The sequence below is a fragment of the Cetorhinus maximus genome, chromosome 26 (assembly GCF_964194155.1).
Source record: "Cetorhinus maximus chromosome 26, sCetMax3.hap1.1, whole genome shotgun sequence".
NCBI lineage: Eukaryota > Metazoa > Chordata > Chondrichthyes > Lamniformes > Cetorhinidae > Cetorhinus > Cetorhinus maximus.
In genome coordinates this window covers 17,195,303-17,215,816 of record NC_135904.1, presented here as the reverse complement: position 1 = coordinate 17,215,816, position 20,514 = coordinate 17,195,303, and the positions used below count along the sequence as shown (strand labels likewise).

The following is a 20,514-nucleotide window of genomic DNA, read 5'->3' as shown; positions in this document are numbered from 1 at the left end:
ACGCTCTCATCAACCTTCCTTCTCAGTCCTTCCTCTGTTTATTTTTCAATCTATAAATCTAATTTCTTAAAGAGATGCATTGTTTGTCCCATTCACTGAGGTCCCAGATGCCCCCTGGCCTTCACTAAATCATTATGAGCTTGCACTTACTCACAGAATGGTTATAGCACAGAAAGAGGCCATTCAGCCTGTTGTGTCCATGTCAGCTTTCTGTAAGAACAACTCCCTTAATCCCACTCCCTGCCCTTTCCCCAAAGACCTGCAAATTATTTTTCTTTTCAGGTATTTATCCAATTCCCTTTTGGAACCCCAATTCTGTCTGCCTCCATCACAATCTCAGGCAGTGCATACCAGATCCTAACCACTTGCTTTCTCATTTAAAAAGCAAATTAATTCATGGGATGTGGGCATCGCTGTTGAGGCAAGCATTTTTTGATTTATGTCACCTGCAAATTTTGAAAATTTGTACACCCCACTTTAGGTCTTTAATATAGATCAAGAAAGGCAGTTGTTCTAGTACCACGCTTGGGGAGCTCTACTGTACACCTTCCTCCAGTCTGAAAAACAACAGTACACCACTAATCTTTGTTTCCTGTCACTCAGTCAACTTTGTATCCAAGCTGCTACTTTCCCTTTTCTTCCATGGGCTTCAACTTTGCTGGCAAGTCTATTATGTGACACTTCGTCAAATACCTTTTGGAAAATCATGTACACCACTCATCAAAAAACTCAGTCAATCTGTTAAACATGATTTGCCATTAACAAATTGGTGCTGGCTTTCCTCAATTCATCTACAGTTTCCCAAATAACTGTTAATTTTGTCCTGGATAATTGTCTCTAAAATCTTTCCCACCACGGAGGTTAAACTGACTGGCCTGTAGTTGCTGGGTTTCTCCTTGCACCCTTTTTGAACAAGAGTGTAACACTTGTAATTTTCCAGTCCTCTGGCACCAACCCTGTATCTAAGGAGGATTGGAAGATTTGTGGCCAGTGCCTCTGCAATTTCCATCCTTATTTCTCAGCATCCTCTGATGCATCCTATCCAGTCCTAGAGAATTATCAACTTTAAGTGCAGCTAATATCTGCTCTATCAAATGTAGCCCATACAGCATCTCAACCATCTCCTCTTTCACTCTGACTTCGGCAGCATCTTCTTGATAAAGAGAGCAGAAAAGTACTCATTTAGTACTTCACCCACATCTTCTGAATCCATGCTACGTTCAGTAACTTGCACGTGTGCAAAATCTTTTTAAGTTGGAGGATGTAGGACAAAGTCTAACCTATTGGGCACACCACAAGATGCCCTACTCCAGCCCATTGACAATGCGCTGTGCGTCCTGGGCATCAGAAGATGGTCATTCTAATATGCTGTTGTACCTGGTCACAGCTGATCTGATGCTGCTGTCTATACTGCACTTCAGAATTGGGGCTCTCAAGATTAGTACAACAGATGATAAAGTTGCCTTATAACATTGCCAGTGAAGTCATCCCTTGTATATTACACTAAGTGCGGTATATAAACAGCATTATATTGATGCAAGATCACACATGTAATTTGTATTACAATGTATTTTTCTAAATATTTAGGGAATGAATCAAAAGTAAAGCAAGGATCCCGAGTTTGAACTTGGTGAAATGGATTTAGCAACTCACCATTATTTCTATAGAGGATTCCAAACTCTAGGTGGTGACATTATTGAGCTTTGTTATGAGAATTGACCTTTTTATTCCTCTACTTTTCAGTCTCATTAAGAGAGACTATAATGCCAGAGTTTTGATGACAATTTCTGAGCAAGTATCTAATTTTCTAAAACATGTGCTTGTGGATCTGGTGAACTTCTGAAGACTTCAGTAGTCCCTGAATCTGCCGACAATTTTGGTTTGATGTTTGATGTTTTTGGGATTTTCGGAATAAAAGTTTCCTCACGTTGGACGGTGTGATAAAATGTATTATTTTTTTGTTGAAAAACGAAGTATTGTAATTTAAAAATGAAACACAGAAGCTAAAAACATTAATTGCAAATGGGATCCGGATCAGTTTAAAGAGCCAAGATCGAGTGATTTTTCTCACTGCCTAATTGTACCCAGGCGGAATTTTTCTACCTGACTGCCCACTATTTATTTCTCTTACAAGTTGTTTCAGACACTCCCTCGTCACGAGGTGCCTCTGGTGTGGGGAAGGGAGGCAGAGAGTGCAAAGTCTAGTTGGTGTGTGTACATAACAGGTGGGAAGCGCTAAGAGGCAGACAGGGAGTGAATGAGAGAGAGAGGAGGACAGAGAGGGGCTGAGAAGAAAAGTAGTTGCAGGAGGCAACAATGGGAGCTGGTGTTCATTACCCCCACCATGAGTAACTGCAGTGTTGAGCGCTCCGATAGTCACTGAGGCAACGCATCCCAATGGCGGTGGCTGAACTGTACACTAAGGTAACTCACTAACCGGCTTATTCTCCACGGCAATTTCTTCATGAGCCTGTTGGTAGGAACTATTCCACCCAGCCCCTTGCTGCTAATGTAAAATAACTATATATTAGGTACAGGTATTAGCACTTTTAAGAAACAAATGTAGAATTTGCTTCCAAGTGAACGTTGCCAAGTTGTGGCTGAGCAATGAATTCCTCTAGCAAAGACCATATGGAACCAGTTTTGTAAAGTCGCCTTTATCAGATTCGGTCTAATGCAGTGATTGTAACCGTTTAGTATTTCTACCGGGCTTTATCGGTGTCACTGGGTGCAGTTTTGCGACATTTTTCAGGTGTGTTTTGTGCTGCTTGGGGTTTGGGAGTATTTGTACAGGGAGGTGGAAATCCACACACCGTCCAGAACTATGACATCAACTGGCTGCAGTAACAGGATATAGCTCTGCACGCTAGCCCAGGGTAGATGAAAGCCGATTCTACCCTCCCTAAGGAAATAGCTTTTCTTCCGAGGGGAATGAAAATAGTGTCCCCGCTGTTGAAATGTTCAGCTTTTGTGTTGCATTGTGTGACTGGCTGGCAGCAGACAAAAAAAAAACCCCAGGATGAAACAGGTGCTCTGTTCCTCATGCCAACACCCTGGGCTGTTTGAAAGTGTCCTAAAAAATAAAACAGCAATGTACCCCAAGCTCTTCAGGATACTGTGAAATCTGTTTTCAAGTTACTACATAAATCTGACAAACATAGTGTGGAACATGGGAATAGGCCCTTGAGCTCACTCACCATTCAATTAGATGATGATGGATCTGTGCCTCTAATTTACCTCCCTATCCCTAATAGCCTTACCCAATAAAAATCCTACTTATCTCAGGCTCCAAAGTTCCAATTCCCCCAACATCCACACACTTTTGGGGGGGCGAGACAATTCCAGAATTCTACTGCCCTTTGGGAAAAAATGCTTCTTGATCTCTGTCCCAAATGACCCAGCTTTAATTTTCAGATGATGTTCTCCTTGTTCTGCATTCCCCCATGAGAGGAACCCATTTCTCTATATTTACCCTACTGAACCCTTGCAACATTTTGCTCGCCCATCAATCTTCTAAACTCAAGGGAATACAAACAAGGCTAATGCAACCTTTCCTCATAATTTAACTCTCTTAAGTCCCAGTATCATCCTGGTCAATCTGCACTGCATCCACTCCAAGGCTAATATACATTTTCTGAGGTTTAGCGCTTAAAACTAGACACTGTATTCCAGATGGAGCCTGACCAAGGCCCTGTACAAATAAAGCATCGCTTCCTTCCCTTTCTATTACGTTTTCCTTGCCATTTTGATTGATTGTTGGGCCTGTCTACTAATTCTAAGTTATTCCTAATAACACAAATAGTTAAAGACAAAACAAGACAGAGACTCTCTTTTCTGGAGGCAGCCATTGAGCAGTGTACTCTAAGGATATTGTTCCAGGTCAATTGTTTTTCCTAATCTGGTAGCTTTTGTACCAGAAGCAACAAAGCCTTGGCCTTTGGTTTATCCTGTGTTACCTACTAACCAACATAACAAATTATACCTTTTAAAGGCTTCCAAAACTTGGGACTTTGAGGACATTTTTTATTTGTTCATGGATGTGAGCGTCACTGGCAAGCCTAGCATGTGTTGCCCATTCCTAATTGTTCTTAAGAAAGTGATGGTGAGCCGTTTTCTTGAACTGTTGCAGTCCATGTAGTACAGGTACATCCACAGTGCTGTAAGGGAGGGAGTTCCAGGATTTTGACTAAGCGAAGGTGAAAACGACAATATAGTTCCAAACCAGGATGGTGTGTGAATTGGAGGGGAGCTTGCAGGTGGTGGTGACCCCATGTATCTGCTGCTCTTGTCCTTCTAGGTGGCAGAGGTCACAGGTTTGAAAGGGGTTGTCAGAGGAATCTTAGTGAGTTGCTGCAGTGCATCTTGTACATGGTGCACACTACTGTCACTCTGCACTGATGGCAGAGAAAGTGAATGTTTATGGTGCTGGCTGCTTTGTCCTGGATGGCATCAAGCTTCTTGAGTGCTGTTGGAGCTGCACTCATTCAGGCAAGTGAAGTTCAGTCACACTCCTGACTTGTGCCTTGTAGAGTTAGGAGATGAGTTACTTGCTGCAGAATTCCCAGCCTCTGACCTGCTCTCGCAGTCACTATTTATATGGCTGGTTCAGTTCAGTTTCTGCTCAATGGTAACCTTAGGATCTGAATGGTGAAGGATTTGGTAATGCCATTGGACATCTAAGGGAAGATGGTTAGATCCTCTCTTGCTCATGCCTGGCACTTATGTGGCACGAATGCAACTTGCTGCTCATCAGCCCAAGCCTGAATGTTGTCCAGCTCTTGCAGCATGTGTGCACGGATGAATCAGTATCTAAGGAGTTCTGGATTGTGCTCAACCGTGTGTAGTCATCAGCGAACATCCCCGCTTCTGACCTGATGATGGGGGAAAGGTCATTGATGAAGCAGCTGAAGATGGCTGGGCCTAGGACACTACCCTGAAGAACTGCTGCAGTGATGTCCTGGAGCCGAAATGATCGGCCTCCAACAACCACAGCCATTTTCCTTTGTGCTAGGTCCATAAGAAAATTTGGTTTATAATGGCCCTAATTTTGAAGTCTTACTTTTTCTGTTATCCCAATACAGGATACAATTAAACCTCATATTTTCATTTGGCAGCCATATTGAGGCATGCAGTTGGATTCAGTAGTGCAGTAATGCTACACTACAAGAAGGATAAAAGAGATGTATTCTTTATTTGCCTATCATATCAATGAACAACTGGTCATCCAAACAGGAGAGATGGAAAACATGACATGGACGCACTCTGTCATCTGAAGCACTAGTCAAATCATTTATTTTCAGGAGTGCGCCCTTGTCAAATGGTACAAGAAATGGATGCAGGTGACAGATGGAAGAACCTTTAATATCCCAGCTTGATTGCAGCATTTCTGTCTTCCTGCTCTTAAGGAGTTCACAAGCTGGTTGCTTACTATGGAGCTGCTTCTGAACATTCCCTATAACCTTAATCAACAGGGTGGCCCAACAGGGAAGGAGTGCCTGCTTGAGTGACTCCACGGGAAAACTGATATTGAGAAACACAAAGTTTGTATCTATGATACTTGGGATGGCATAGCCTGGGCTTTGAACTCATCCTAAAATAAATTAAAGGTCTGTTTTCAGTTTTCTCTTTCCTTCATTCTTGGTTCAAAAGTTCTACACTTAATTGCTATTCAAATTATTTCAGTAAAAATTTCCTTGGCCCACACTTTTCCTTTGCTGTGTGGATTTGACTCATCCACTTTATGGCCAGTGGACCTCACTCCACATTGAGCTCTGCTGCACCCTGCTCATTGCATCTCACTTGCTTCCAGGCTTAATTCCTCACAACATTTAAGAAGTATTTAGATGAGCACTTGAAACACCATAGAATACAGGGCTATGGGCCAAGTGCTGGAAAATGGGATTAGAATAGATAGGTACATGATGGCCGGTGCTAACACGATGGGCCGAAGGGCCTGTTTCTGTGCTGTATAACTCTATGACTCAATGGCTCCTCTCTTAATGTTTCCTCTTCTCATTGCCGCTTTTCACAGTTTTGAATGCAACTGCTGTCTGCAGCTGCGTAATTAGCAACTGTCCTGGGTTCTACCTCGGGAATTGAAGAGCTTCTGGCTCTGGATATTGTAGAAATGAAGTGGAATTATTTTCAGATTAAAGCAAAATGCTGCAGATGCTGGAAATCTGAAACAGAAACAAAAATAGCTGGAAAAACTCAACAGGTCTGACAGCATCTGTGGAGAGGAATACAGTTAATGTTTCGAGTCCGAATGACTCTTCATCAGAACTCTGATGAAGAGTCATTCGGACTTGAAACGTTAACTGTATTCCTCTCTGCAGATGCTGTCAGACCTGCTGAGTTCTTCCAGCTATTTTTGTTTAATTTCAGATTAGTTCATCTTCCTACCCAGATGCGTAGACTTTTGTTACTGACCAAGAATTCTTGGGGGATAAATTGGACCCTGCCGCACTGATTGTTTCATGACGCTGTCTCCCACGCCCCAAGGGTGGCTGAAAAATGGTTTGATCCCAAATTTGTTCATCCATCTAAAAGCAGGCATTGTGCCCTTTACAAATCCAAGTGAGGCTCCTAAAGCCTATCCTCGGACCCCTTTTCTAAAATGGATGACACTGAGTGGAACAGATGCTGGATCGTTCCGCTCAGGAATCTTCAGTGGTCCCTGTAGCCAACAAAATGATAAGTAACTATTGTTCAGTTTGTTTTAGGGCCCAATGAAGGAGGAGAGTCCTCCCGGTTTCACAGTTCTCCTGAGTGTCACTGTTGGCCCATAATTGTCCCAACTCCCGTTTTCCACTACCCTCCCCCCAATACGTTTGAAATGGGCAAGTTGCATCTGGAAGTGCAATGATTACCAGAAGCTCACTCAAATAATTTAAATGAGACCTAATTTAGGATGTACCTTAGGTTTCCCAGTCCAAGTGCTGTTGGTTATATGGCCAAAAACAGGCTGCAACCAGTCTCTACTTCCTTTGTAAAGAAGGATTTTATTTCACTGGCATTAGTTATGACAGGCACATGACTGTCATGACATGACATGGACAACCTGCCAATCTTAAACCTCAGTAGCAGCAATAGGCTTCCTCTGGAGCATATCATGGATCAACAGTGTCATGTATCTCTAACAAGTCACAAATGACATCCTCTGTGATTGAGACAGTGGCATGCTTTTCCTCTTGGCTTCTTTGCAGTCTTTGACATGATTTACCATCCTACTGCATTGCCTCCCCTCCATTATCCAGCTCAGTTGTTTGATTCCAATCTTTCCTACCTGACTGTAGCCAAAGCATTTTCAGTCATGGCCTCTCTTGTCATCCTTGCACCTTTACCTCTAGATTCCTCCAAGGATCTATTCTTGGCACTGACTTCTTCCTCATCTATGTAATGTTTCTTAGCAACATAATTCGCAGATAATGCGTCAGCTGCCATATGTACAATGACAGCCTCCAACTGTTGCTTTCCACCACCAGCTGAGAGTGCTCCATTGCCTCTGTTATGTCAGGTTGTTCATCTGATGTCCAGTCTTTTGCGAACAGCAGTATCCTCCAGTTAAACACTGGGGGGACCGACACTGTTATATTCCTTCCCCGCTGCAAACTCCATACCTTTGCTACCGTCTCCTGTTTCCCAGCCACCCTTTGAGGTCGAACCAGACCATTTGTAGTCTTGGCTTCCTATTAATTGTTGAGGTGAGTTTCCAACTTCATATCCTCTCCATCATAAAAACTGCTGACTTCTACCTGGATAACATTGCCTGCATCCACTTCTACCTCAGCCCATCAACCGCTGAAACCCTCATCCATGCCTTTGTTACCTCCAGACCGGCTAGTATAGTGCTTGCTTGGCTGGCCTGCCAACCTCCAACATCTGCAAACTTCAGCTCATTCAAAACCCTGCTTCCTGTATCCAATCTCACAACTCTCAGACTAATTTGTACTCTTACTATGAGTATTGAGCCATCATATCCTTAATCTTGCTTACGAGGATTTCATCTTTGTATTGCCACATTGAATCACTTCACACAAGTCTGTGAAGGTCATGATGTTGCATGATGCACCAGTGTCTATCTGACACTACTTGTTCACCTGATACACTCCTTCTGTGGTCATCATTGTAACAGTCACAAACCATTTATCCTCTATAAACCTGACAGAACCAACCTGTTGTATCATGTATAATTCTTCATCAGACTCTCCTGCCGATATCTCTCCAGTGGCCACCTGTATAGGCTTGTTTTTTTTTTCTCGCCAAACACTTTTGTGTGAAATGATTCTGCTTCTTGCAGTTGAAACACTGCTTTCCCCACACTGGGCAATCCTTCTTTTCCTTTTTATGATGTCCTCCGCAACATTTGCATCCCGCCCTTTGTCTCCGATTGCTCTACTCTTTTGGCCTGGAATGTCTCTCAGCATAATGTACCTCCTAGTCTGCTCTACCATACATGTGCTCTCGCTGGTGTTTTACAAATTCTACAGTTTTACTCACATCTATTGCTTTCCTGAGCGTAAGTTTCTCTTCTTTCAATAGACTTGTTCTCATTGAGGGGTCTCGTATGCCTAAGACTAATCTATCTTTAATCGGATCATCTTTTGGCTATCCAGATTCTTACGATTCTGCAGTCACATACTGATCTATGGTTTCTTTTTCACCTTGAGCTCTGGTGTGGAATACATAGCATTCGTAAGTTACGTCCACTCGGGGTTCAAAGCGCTCGTTCAAGGCTTTCAAAATCTCTGCCATCTGTTTTCTTTGATCATCGGTTAGGGTTAGGGTGGTATGTAATTTGTAGCAGTCTCCCTCCAGCAGTGTTAGAAGTGTGGCTACTCTGATCAGTTCTGGCTTGTTAATTAATTCTGTTGCTAGCTCATAGTTATGCCATTGCAAATGGGAAAAAAGCTAATTCTGTCACATATCACTTTTCATTTCTACTGGAGAAGGGAATGGAAAGTTTGCTGCCACATTCACTCACTCAGAATTTTATTTGCAGCCATCGGTATGCTTGCTTTTCCTTGTTCTTTTTTAGCAGCTTGTTGCAGATTGAACGTTTCTGTGTGCCTTTCTGAGCTGTGTCTTCTCTGCAACATTTCCTGAGTTTCAAAACCCTATTTTAATCCTACTTCTGACACCATTTTTCATGTTTAAGGATGACAGTGCTTTCTTAGTGAAAGGTCTTTATTGAACTGATCTAGGATGGCAGCCAACAGAGCTTCCCTCATGGCAGAGGTCACATGACTACAGCAAGTCAGCTAGGACATGTTGTACTATTGTATTTCAAAACCCAAATATCCCTAAAACTCACCCCTTTGATAAAACCTTTGACCAGTTGTCCTAATATCACATTCTTGGGTCAGTGTCAATTTATTTCTGGTTAGACATCTGTGAAGTGCCTTTGGAAGTTTTTCTACATTAAAGGCACCACGATTGCACAGTGAACTTGGTTGACTCCTTGATGCCCTCCAGAATGATAGCTTTCACTCTACCACTTATAGACACTGTAATTAGATAATCATGTAAACAGTAATATAGAGGGGATAACACAAAAGGATGGAGTAAGAAAGATAGTTACAAGAAGAAATACATTTTCATGCACAATCTACAGGAGATAAACTATGTTAAAGTATTGTGTTACATAGTGTAATACTCCAGTCATTATAAGACTCTGCATTTCTGTCTCATCATGAGTAATGCCACGAGAGATTCACTAATTAAAAAATGCTTAGAAAAAAAGAAATTGTGTTTAAAAAGTAGAATGCTTACTTAGCAATTTGTGACTTAAACTTCTTTTTCTGAATTTCATTGGATTTATCGAAGATTAATGCTAAAATTATTGCAACTAATTATTAAACTGAATTAAAATTTCGAGACAAACGAATGTAATTTTTGTGCAAAATATGTTATGCATTGGTACATTGTTTTTCCTTCGTGCTTCTTTATCTATTAATACTTTAGAATATCCAATCTGGGTAGTACCTTAAACCTTCAAAGCTTGGTAATTTTGGTATTTTATGAGTTCTCGGTAGGTTCCATAAGTGTAATAAACAGTTCAAACAATGTATCATCTGTTGCCTCATGTATGTAATGGCATCTGTCTCAGTTTGAAGAGCCAAGTGTAAAGACCAGAAAACAGCAGCTGCATCTCTTCCCATTGCTTCAGACTCCTTTTATTTAAATAAAGACAAATAGTAACCATAGCAAAATGAATATTAGAATGAAACAACCTGAAAGCTGGTCCAGATAGTAAAATCAACCTGCAATGTAGAGCTGCCTACAGGCAGTCTTTGTAGATACCTCACGTATCAATACAAGTTTAAGTTTGAGTTGCTACCTTATAGTTTGACTCCTTAACAACAACAACCACTGGAATCCAAAAATAATTAACTAAATGAAGGTCTTTGGGATGTTTGGGTGCTGTGTATTTCTCTGCTGATTTCTATATAACATTATTTTAACGGGGAGGGTGTGGAGTGGCACAATTTGACATGTTCATACAGAGAATGTGCATCAAGTTTATCCAAATGAGGTTGGGTGTATAATTAATTTAACTGTACATTGAGTTTGATATTAATTGTGCTCATTAAACCTGCGATCTGCAACAGGATGTAAGTTTTCATCAATGTGCAAGGTAAAATTTAGACTAATTGCTAATTAGCTCTTAAATAAATTAAGGAAAAAAGCAACATCTAGAAAATCTTGATGTAAGTATCCTAATGCTGGAAAAACTGAAAGACTTTTTTGTACAATGGTAAATTGCCTGGTAAGTTATCATTATAAGGATGATTCATGTTACGCATAAATATCCCAAACTTCAAAAGGTGAGTGGACAAATGTGAGAAGGGAATCAAGATATGACTATACCCAACCCTGATATCTGGAAAGGTCATCAACTGAGCCCCACCTTGCTACAAGAAAATGCAGCCAGTCGGAAACCACTCATGCAGAGTATCCAACATTAAAAACTATCATTCCTCTATCCCAGCCTGGCACATGATGCCACCAAAGATTTAAGACAACTAGTTAAATTAATTCATATATTTGCAAGTACCATGTGAACTAAGAGTGCATATCTAACCACATAGGCTAAGCCATGCAAATTTATCAATAAAATAACAGGACGAGTAAATGCATCAGGTAAAACAAACTGGGCATAAAATGTATATGTATTTGTAATCAGAATGATGAAAATCTAATCTGTTTGCAGTAATTGTTGTAGCCTACATATTCTTAAACTCACCATTTATTATTGTTGTGTTACAGCTTTGTTCCATCATTTGCTAATTGATCAATGCATCGAATCAGATGATTGTGTGGGCAGATATTGTTTCAACTTGGTTAACCTCTGCCATTATTGTGTGAAAGTAAAATAACGTTGGCAACCAAGGAATGATTTGTTTCTATTTAGTCAGAATGTTTTGGAAGTTTGGGGGACAGTTTTAAACCTCCTGGCCTGGCGACCACATGGCCTTCCCAACCGCCTCGCCCCACCCCAGCCACATCGGTTCATCCTTAGTGTTTTGGTGTGGTCGAAATCAACAATGATCTGCACTGTTTGAATCTAGCTATAGAGAGATTTTTTCCAAAGCCACAAAGGCCACAAAAAAGTTCTTAAAAATAATTAACCAATCAAAGGACTCTGCGTGACTTGGGGGAATTAAAGACAAGTAGTTGTTTGGCTGAGACCTTAGCATAAACATCCCATTCCATTTCCCAGTGTCCCGATATTAATTACTGGTTGGGTAGTAATTACGATAGGTGAAAGAGAGAGATTTTGATGGACGCTAAAAGATTCCGATTTCAACAGTAATAGTGAAAGTAAGAGAACTCAGAAAAGTGCACAGATTAGATTAACAATAACAGTTAAATAAACCACACATATTTACTATGAACGTTTGCATTTAATAACTGTTGCATTCTGGATTAATAATCTAAACTTAATTTGGGGCTCTACAGAGCCTATGATGATAGATGCTAACATTGGGTAAGTTCCAATCCCAGCACCAAGTTCAATAATATAACATTAGCTTTAGGTAGATGGTATTGGGTGATTTCTGAAACCAGCTCAAGTATTTCTCCTGTACATATCAGAATCAAATGGGCTTCAATATTTAGCATAGATCAGCTACAAGAATTAATGGATGTTGGGGAATCTCTGTTATAAAATGTAGATACCAGCTTTTCCTTCTCACTGAAGAAGTCAGTGACTTAACATGGAAAGGTATGGTAATTGAGGTTATGTTTTATCTGACTGTGCTGGTGCTTCTAATGGTGAATAAAGCCATGCTGCAGTCTTAGAGGAGATGTAAGGATGAATAATATTAAATAGTACCCAACAGAGAAAATCAGGGAGGACCTGAAAGTTAGGTGAACCTCTGGAAATACCAGGAGAATGTAAGATACTGAGCCATGTGGCATTACCTTTGCTTCCTGTAACTTTGAGGAAATTGCAGGAAAGCTGTAACTCCATAATAGAATGTAGTCTAAACCCATAAACCATGTCATCCTTGTTGCATACAACTGTGAGAAGAGGAAGTGATAACATAAAAAATATATGCTAAATTTAAGGAACACCCACACTCAGAATAGAACACCCTTGTATTTAAGGAGGGAGTTAACCACATTGTTAAGAAGTAAATCATGTGCTTGTTTATAAAAGGTGTATACAGTAAACTTAATGAATTGTGGAGAATGTAGGAGCATCTGGATATTCTACAAGGTAAATTGTTACATCATTCTGTTGGGACTAAATATCTAGAGCTATGTCTCACTGGAAGTCGACAAAGAACAAACCTTGATTTTGGCCTGGTTGGGTTAGACTCTCTTCATAGCAGTAGTTTGGTACCAATACAAAATAGTTTTGGGTGTACTTCAAAACAGAGGTACAAGCAGCAAGATTACTTGGGATATCAGGTTAATGAATCTGTGATATTTTTTTATTTATTCATGGGATATGGGCATCACCGTCAAGACCATAATTTATTGCCCATCTCTCAAGAAGGTGGGGGTGAGCCACCCTCTTGAGCCGCTGCAGTCCATTTGCTGTGAGTACCCCCACAGCACTGTTAGGTAGGAAGTTCTGGGATTTTAACCCAGGAGTGGCGATATATTTCCAGGTCCGGGATGATGTGCGACCTGGAGGGGAACTTGGTGATGGTGTTCCCATGTACCCGCTGTCCTTATTCTTGGCAGTAGAGGTTGCAGGTTTGGGGGGTGCATTTACATTAAAGCAAAGGCTATTGGACCACATCCAATCAGTCGTCTCAAAAGGTGCTCAAGAAGTTTTAAATCTTATTTCAAGTTTTCATATGTAATTTTTTAATGTAAGGCTCTCCTAAAATAAAAAATTAATGGCCTGAGAACGGAACAATGTGTATTAAAATAGGCACATGCAGAGATGCCTCCTGGCTTGGTAGAATGCAACTCAGAATGAAGTGTAGTCAATATTATAATTAGTCTGTCAGATGAGTTACACGTCACAGATAGTTGTGTGGTATATGTAACATAATGGTAGTACAGTATTAGATTGTGGAGGTGGTGTATATAGTGCTAAGATTAGCAGTCCTGAAATTCAGGTGAATAGATTGGGCAGACGCTTGAGGAATAATGTTTTGAATTGTTTTTTGAGATGCATAGGAAAATCACAGATTGCTTCCCCTTTGTTGGGACTCTGGGGGTAAAGTTATTGCAGACATTAACACAGTTATTATGACCAGGTTAGAAATAAGCCAGTCAGGTTCCTTAATTTAACAAGAGCATTATTGTTAAAACTCACTGAGGTATAGATGCAGAAAGTATTAACAAAAGGGTTTAAAATGTATAAATATATTCAACTACCCACTAATGCAAAAACAACATACATACAACCCTCACCCCTACACCCTCTCCCCCACCAAGCATGCAAAGACTAAATAAAACTCTGCAGAGTATTGGATCTTAAAACTTGGACAAGTTAAAGGTAAAGTCAGGAAAAAGAAGAATTATCCCCGGATTGTCCGGATGCTTGTTTACACAGAAGCTGCTGGTACTTGGGTTTCTCACTGGAGCAGTCGTGGCTGGCTGATTCGCTTTCTCTTGGAGATAGTGGTGTTGATTCAGAATCCTCTTTTAAGAACTCTTGGTTCGCAGCAATGAGGTCTTCTGTTGGGTTTACATATCACAAACAACTCAGTTTTGGTGAGCGAGGTTTCAGAGAAAAGGAGAGGGGTTATGGTGGTTGCCCCTTCTGTTCCTGTGGCAATCTCAATCTGACAGTTCAAACCCACTATATTTTAAACCCAAGGTCTGGTTCACGTGACCTCTCTCTGGTTTCAATCTGAGTTTATTTTAGCCACTGCCTCTGAGAGCTCCATAGATTCTGTTTCCTTCGCAAATGCAACGTAGTAGCTGCTGTAGGTCTGTGTGCTTTGCTTAGCGAAAGTGTTCCTTCCAAAATGTTCACAAGCTGATGACATTTTATATATGTTCAGCCGATAACATTACAAATTAATAGTCTCTATAACACATCTTCGTAACACAATACTACATAATCTCAGGCAAAAACCCCATTTTAACAATAGTAATGGTATACTTTCCATTCTCTACACTTGGTTAGTCCACTGCTAGAAACACAGGAGCACGAGCAACAGTTTATATTTATAAAGCACCTTTGACAGAGTAGTTGACCCAAGTTGCATTCCAATAATAGAAGAATATGGAACATGTTGAGGGTGTCTGATGCATTAATGGAAAACATGGCTTTATTTACTCTGTTTCACAGTACAATAGTGTTTGGATTCCTGACCCTGATGAAGTCTGGCAGTCAGCGGAGATCACCAAGGACTATAAGAATGGATCTGATGTACTACTTCTGCAGTTAGAAGATGGCACTGTAAGTTGACAAAAAATGCAAAGAAAAATGTGATTGGTTTTGTTTTTATTTTCAGAAAGCTTGCAAAGTAATTTACCTAAAGTTTTCTCATTAGATGTTTGCACTATGTTGTGCTGCGTAGTGCCAGCCTTGGCTTAACTGATAGCACTCTGGCTGCTGAGTCCCAAAGTTGTGATGGGTTCGAGTCCCATTCCAGGACTTGAGCACAAAAAGTAAAAGCTGACACCCCAGTGCAGTGCTGAGGAAATACTGCACGGTCAGAGGTGCAATCTGTTGGATGAGATGTTAGACAGGGGCCCTGTCTTCCCCCTTGGGTGTACGTAAAAGATCCCATGGCATTATTTCAGAAAACAGCAGGGGAGTTCTCCCTCGTATCCTGACCAAAATTTATCCTTTAATCAACATCACAAAAACAGATTGTTGGGTCATTACCAGATTGCTGTTTGGGGAAGCTTGCTGTGTGCAAATTAGCTGTTTGAAAGTCTAGTTTTAGCACAATTTTGGTCCTAAGTGCTGGTAATTATAATTTGAATTTACCTGGAGGCACCAAAACAGGGACTGCAGGTTCAGCACCTGATTAGACACAGTTTTCGTGGAGCAGTTTAGTTGAGCTCCACCCAACCATTTCCACTGAAGGTGTGGACTGTGCTGACCGACAGCAGCATGGCCAGGATTCTTCCCCTGTCAAGAGGGAGGTTGAAGACCCTCTGTGGGGAGGCGCGCGCCGCCATTTTACGTGTGCGTGACGTCTGCATGGTAGCGCTATGCGCTTCCTGTGCGGGCGAGGGGGAGTCCCTAAACCCGAGCGTGCGCTGTTTTGCGCATGCGCACGAAAGAGTGCACTCATCTCCCTGAAGCTAAGTGCTGCCTCAGGGAGATCAGCTGTACAGTAAACAATGTGAAAAATAGAAAAAGAAATCCCTGACATGTCCCCTCATGTGACACTGTTACATGAGTTGGGACATGTCCATAACTTTTAAAAACTCTTTAATTACATTTTTGAAAACCCACACAAAACCTCATCCAGTCCGTGGATGAAGGTTTCATGCTTTTTCTAATGCCCGCCAGGGCTCCTGGCCTGCCCGCCAACCTTAAGGTTGGACGGGCAGGTCCATTAATTACTTCAATGACTCTGTCAATCGCCTCAATTGGCCACTGACAGGTTGGCAGGCACACAGCTGATTTTGCTGAACCCCCGCCTACCTGAAAATTTAAATGGGGCGCGGTGACATTGGGAGTTCCGCCTGATGTCACCGTGCATCATTTTACACGTCGGCGAGTGGGCCCTGCCCCCCCACTCGCCGACAGGAAATTCCTGGCCCATGTTTCAGAATGGCTCAGGGACTGAGTGAGAGGGCGCGCGGGGCCCTGGATGCAGCACTGGAGGCTCTAGTGGAGGAGGTCTAATGGAGGAGGGATGTTGTGTACCCACAGGATAGGAGTCCACCTCACCCTTCTGTCCTGCAGCAGCCACTGTTGCTCTGCCCGGCCTCATGTCCTCCTCCCATTCTTCCTGCAGACTTAGCAAAATGGCGATGACCAAGCACTTCCTTTCCCATGGTGAGCCCCATAAAGTGCTTAACATGAGAAATTCATTCACGTAGCACTGCTTATAGTGGCATAATGCAGACCTGCGTGATCCCTTGGGGTTAAGCGCACTGTGGATTGCTACCTAATGGCCTGCATAGCTTTTATCAATGATATCGGTAGAAGTCATGCTACATAGACAGGTAGCTTTCTCCCCCTTAATCTTTTTAGGCGAAGTCCCAGGAGAATTTCTGAAATGATTGTTTTTACAGTGTTGAGAGTGTTGGCAAAGCTTCATGATGTGTTTAAGAGCCCTTTTCTATCTCTCCAGCAGTAAACAAACCCTGAAACGTGATATACCTTCCATTAACGCTCAAATTTCTGCAATGACATGTTTATTGATTGTGGTTAGGAGAAAGCATTAGGACAAGTGCTCTCCACCATAAGTTCTCACAGCACCCCTAATAAGCAATGGCGAGCAGTTTAATTAGCAATCAGGCCCTTAACAATCCTTCGGGCGGCCATTCCTAGTGCAAGCTTCAACTTCTTTACCAAGATGGTGTCTTGCACTAAACTCGGACCAAACCAGCGTTTCAGCCTAATACCCTATCTGAGGCTCTTTGGTGTCTGAATTACATGGGGAAAATCATCTACCGTCTAAACATTTATTTATTTAAACGGGGTTTACCTTAGTGGTTGAAGAGGAAGAAATAAGGATTTTGGTAAGAAAAATTAGGAGCTTGCGTATTACTTGGAAAATAAGAAATTAAATGGAGCAGAGAAGCATAATGACCTGGGGATACAAATACACAAATCACTAAAAGTAGCCACGCAGGTTAGTGAGGCCAGAAAAATAAAAACCTCAAGCAAACCAAGCGCTAGAGTTTATTTCTAGAGAGAGAGAACTGAAAAGTGCAGAAGTTACGCTAAACTTGAATTGAACATTGGTTAGAGCACACATGGAGTATTGTGTCCAGTGCTGGTTGCCATATTATTAAAGGGACGGACAGGTTGGGCCTTTTTTTCCTCTTGTAAAGAGAAGGCTGAGGGGTGACCTTTAAAATTATGAAAGGCTTTGATCGACTAGACGCAGAGAATGGCTTTCCACTTGCGAGGAAGAGTATAACTAGAGGCCCTCGAGATAAGATGGTCATCAAGAATTCCAATAGGGTATCCAGAAGAAACTTCTTTACCCAGAGAAGGATGAGAATGTGGAACTTGTTATCACAGCAAGTGGTTGAGGTGAATGACATGGATGTATTTACGAGGAAGCTAGATAATCAAATGAAGGAGAAAGGAATAGAGGGTTACGCAGATAGAGTTGATGAGGAAGGTTGAACGGACGTTCAAGTGGAACATAATGTTGACATTAGGGCTGAATGGGCCTGTTCCTGTGCTTAATGTTCTATGTAATTCTAGAGCAATGTGGAGAAATCAGATTCATGTAGCTAGTTCCACCTGAAGAGTCAGCATATGTACATTGGAACAATGCTGCAATTTTTGTAATTCTGTGGTGCCATTTTCAGATCATTAATAAAGCAATGAGTTTTTTTTTTGTTAGTGGATGTGAGCATCGCAGACGTGGTCAGCATTTATAGCCCATCACTAATTGCCCTTGAAAAGATGGTGGTGAGCTGCCTTCTTGAACTGCTGCAGCCGTTGTGGTGTAGGTATTCCCACAGTGCTGTTTGGTAGGGTGTTCCAAGATCTTGACACAGTGATGCTGAAGGAACGACGATACATTTCCAAGTCAGGATTTTGTGTGGCTTTGAGGGAAACTTGTAGGTGGTGGTGTTCCCATGCACCCAATGCCCTTGTCCTTCTAGGCATTAGAGGCCACAGATTTGACAGGTCCTAGAGTGCATCTTGTAGATACGCTGCAGCCATGTTGTGTCTGTAGTGGAGGGAGTGAATGTTTACACTGGTTGGTGGGGTGCTAATCAAGCGGGTTGCTTTTTCCTGGAGTGTGTCAAACTACTTGAGTGTTGTTGGAGCTGTGCTCATCCAGGCAAATCCATCACACTCCTGACTTGTGCCTTATAGATGGTGGAAAGGCTTTGGGAAATCAAGAGGTGAGTTACTTGCTGCAGCACACTTACCTTCTGACCTTGATTATGGCGCACATGAACTGACTGCATCTTACATATCTTACTGCTTGAATAATCCCTTCAAAACTTCCATTTTCTTTGTTGTGTCTTACGACAAAAGGCAAAGTGAGTTTTTCCATTAAATTGATTTTCTGTCATTTATTTAACCATGTGAATTTAAATTGCATTGTTACATTTTTCATTCAGAAATTACTTAACAATTTATAAAAACCGAAATGACCTATGTCTGAACATAAAATACAAATTTATTAAGAAGTTACTTTGGATAAAGTGTGTATTATTTTTAAAACCTCACACATTGAAAAGTTTATTGCAGACTTAAAGACCCTGTGGTTCCTGCTGAATACAGGTCAATGAGCAGTTATTTTGCCAAACTTTATTCAAACTTCAACAATCGGAACAGTATTTGTTAAAGTAATGCTGGCGATTATGATGGTCACAATAATATTTATTAGTTTATTAAGGAAAGGGGTCAACAGATTCCATGATGATATTTATTTAGCTTCAGTTTAGCATTTCTCCTCAATTATTTCATTGGCCAGAATCTTTCCCTCGTTGGGTGGGCTCGGTAGGAGTGGGCGGGGGTGGTGGGGAAGCCGACTGCCACCCGCGATCGGCTCCGTTCCACGATTTCACACGGGCGGGCCAATTAAGGCTCAGTGCTACCTGTGCAGGCGGGTGGAGGAGGGAGACCGGGCCTGGTGCGCTGTTCGCGCATGTGAGCACAAGAGCGCTTCAATCGCCCTGAGGCACGGACTCTGCCACATGAAATGGGACCCGTTTTTAATTCCAGAATAAAGTTTTTATTTCGTGTTTATTTGCTTTAGGAAACCTCAGCCCGCTCGTGGATGAGGTTTCCTAAAAAATGTAAAGGCCGCTTAGCGCCTGCCCGCCAACCATAAGATTGGACGGGCAGCGTAAATTTGATTTTAATTAGCTTGTTAACAGCCGTAATAGGTCTTAATAGGCAGCCAACTCTGGCGTGTGCCCGCCGAACGAAATATCGCGCATCACATTATGCTCGGGTGTGCCGGGCACACGCCCACACGGCAAAGGTAAAATTCTACCCCATGAAGCAAGTTAGACAGTAAGATTCTGATATATCACACATTTTGCTGTTTATATTGCAGTTTAAGTTTATTGAAATATACCAAAAACACTGAAGCAGGGTCTGATCATTTAACAGGCAGTTTAATCATGAGTCCCAACCATGTACAGCATTTTATCCAATACGTAAATATGCAGTTACCAGTCAAGCCAGTTATTCCTCCTGCTCTCTCTTATATGAGTTAAGTCTTTTACATGCTTAGACAATGTAGGCGGAAACTTAGTTCAGGTGTTTTAGTTTCTAATTTAGGCACCCAAGACCATCAGCTAACATGAATGGCTGTGTTTATTTTGAATATCGGTGCTCCACGTAATGCTGACATTAATAATTAGAAATATTTTAGAAATTCTTTGTAACCTATTAACTCATTATAAAGATTAATTTCTGTTCCATTCAGTGAGAAATGGATCTTTTATTTCCTTGCTCGTTATAATCACTTGAATTGTAAATAGCTCCTATTACTTTTCCTGACATGGGTTTGTCTGTGTACCCGCTGTAATGATGTAGCTCACAGAAACAAAATTTGGATCTGATATAAATGGTGTCTATATAATACTATTGCTGCTTAGGGATGTTTGTATCATGCAAAATAAGTAAAAAAATAAGTAAATAAGTAATTTCTTCCGCCTTTGCACACCCTGCCTTTTTCATTTAATTTGAACATTTTAGGAATTGGAATATCCGATTGATCCAGTTAAGACACTACTGCCACCTCTACGGAACCCTGATATACTCGTGGGTGAAAATGACCTCACGGCGCTCAGCTATCTGCATGAGCCAGCAGTTATGCATAACCTCAAAGTGCGTTTCGTGGATTCCAAACTCATCTACACCTATTGTGGTATGAAATAAAGCCACATAACACAACACCTTTTTGGAAATTTTCACTTACTTGA

General features: G+C 41.5%; 1 protein-coding gene across 2 annotated transcripts in view; it reads left to right on the top strand.

Annotated features, from left to right (window-relative positions):
• Positions 1 to 2,194: 2,194 nt before the first annotated feature.
• The window catches only part of myo5c (myosin VC), a 101,516-nt gene continuing 83,196 nt past the window's right edge, over positions 2,195 to 20,514 (top strand). For both annotated transcript variants that reach the window (XM_078530251.1, XM_078530250.1), the window contains exons 1-3: positions 2,195 to 2,424; positions 14,765 to 14,875; positions 20,288 to 20,459. In XM_078530251.1, coding sequence (XP_078386377.1) covers positions 2,398 to 2,424; positions 14,765 to 14,875; positions 20,288 to 20,459 — 310 coding nt within the window. In that variant the 5' untranslated portion in view covers positions 2,195 to 2,397. The remainder of the gene's footprint in view (positions 2,425 to 14,764; positions 14,876 to 20,287; positions 20,460 to 20,514) is intronic.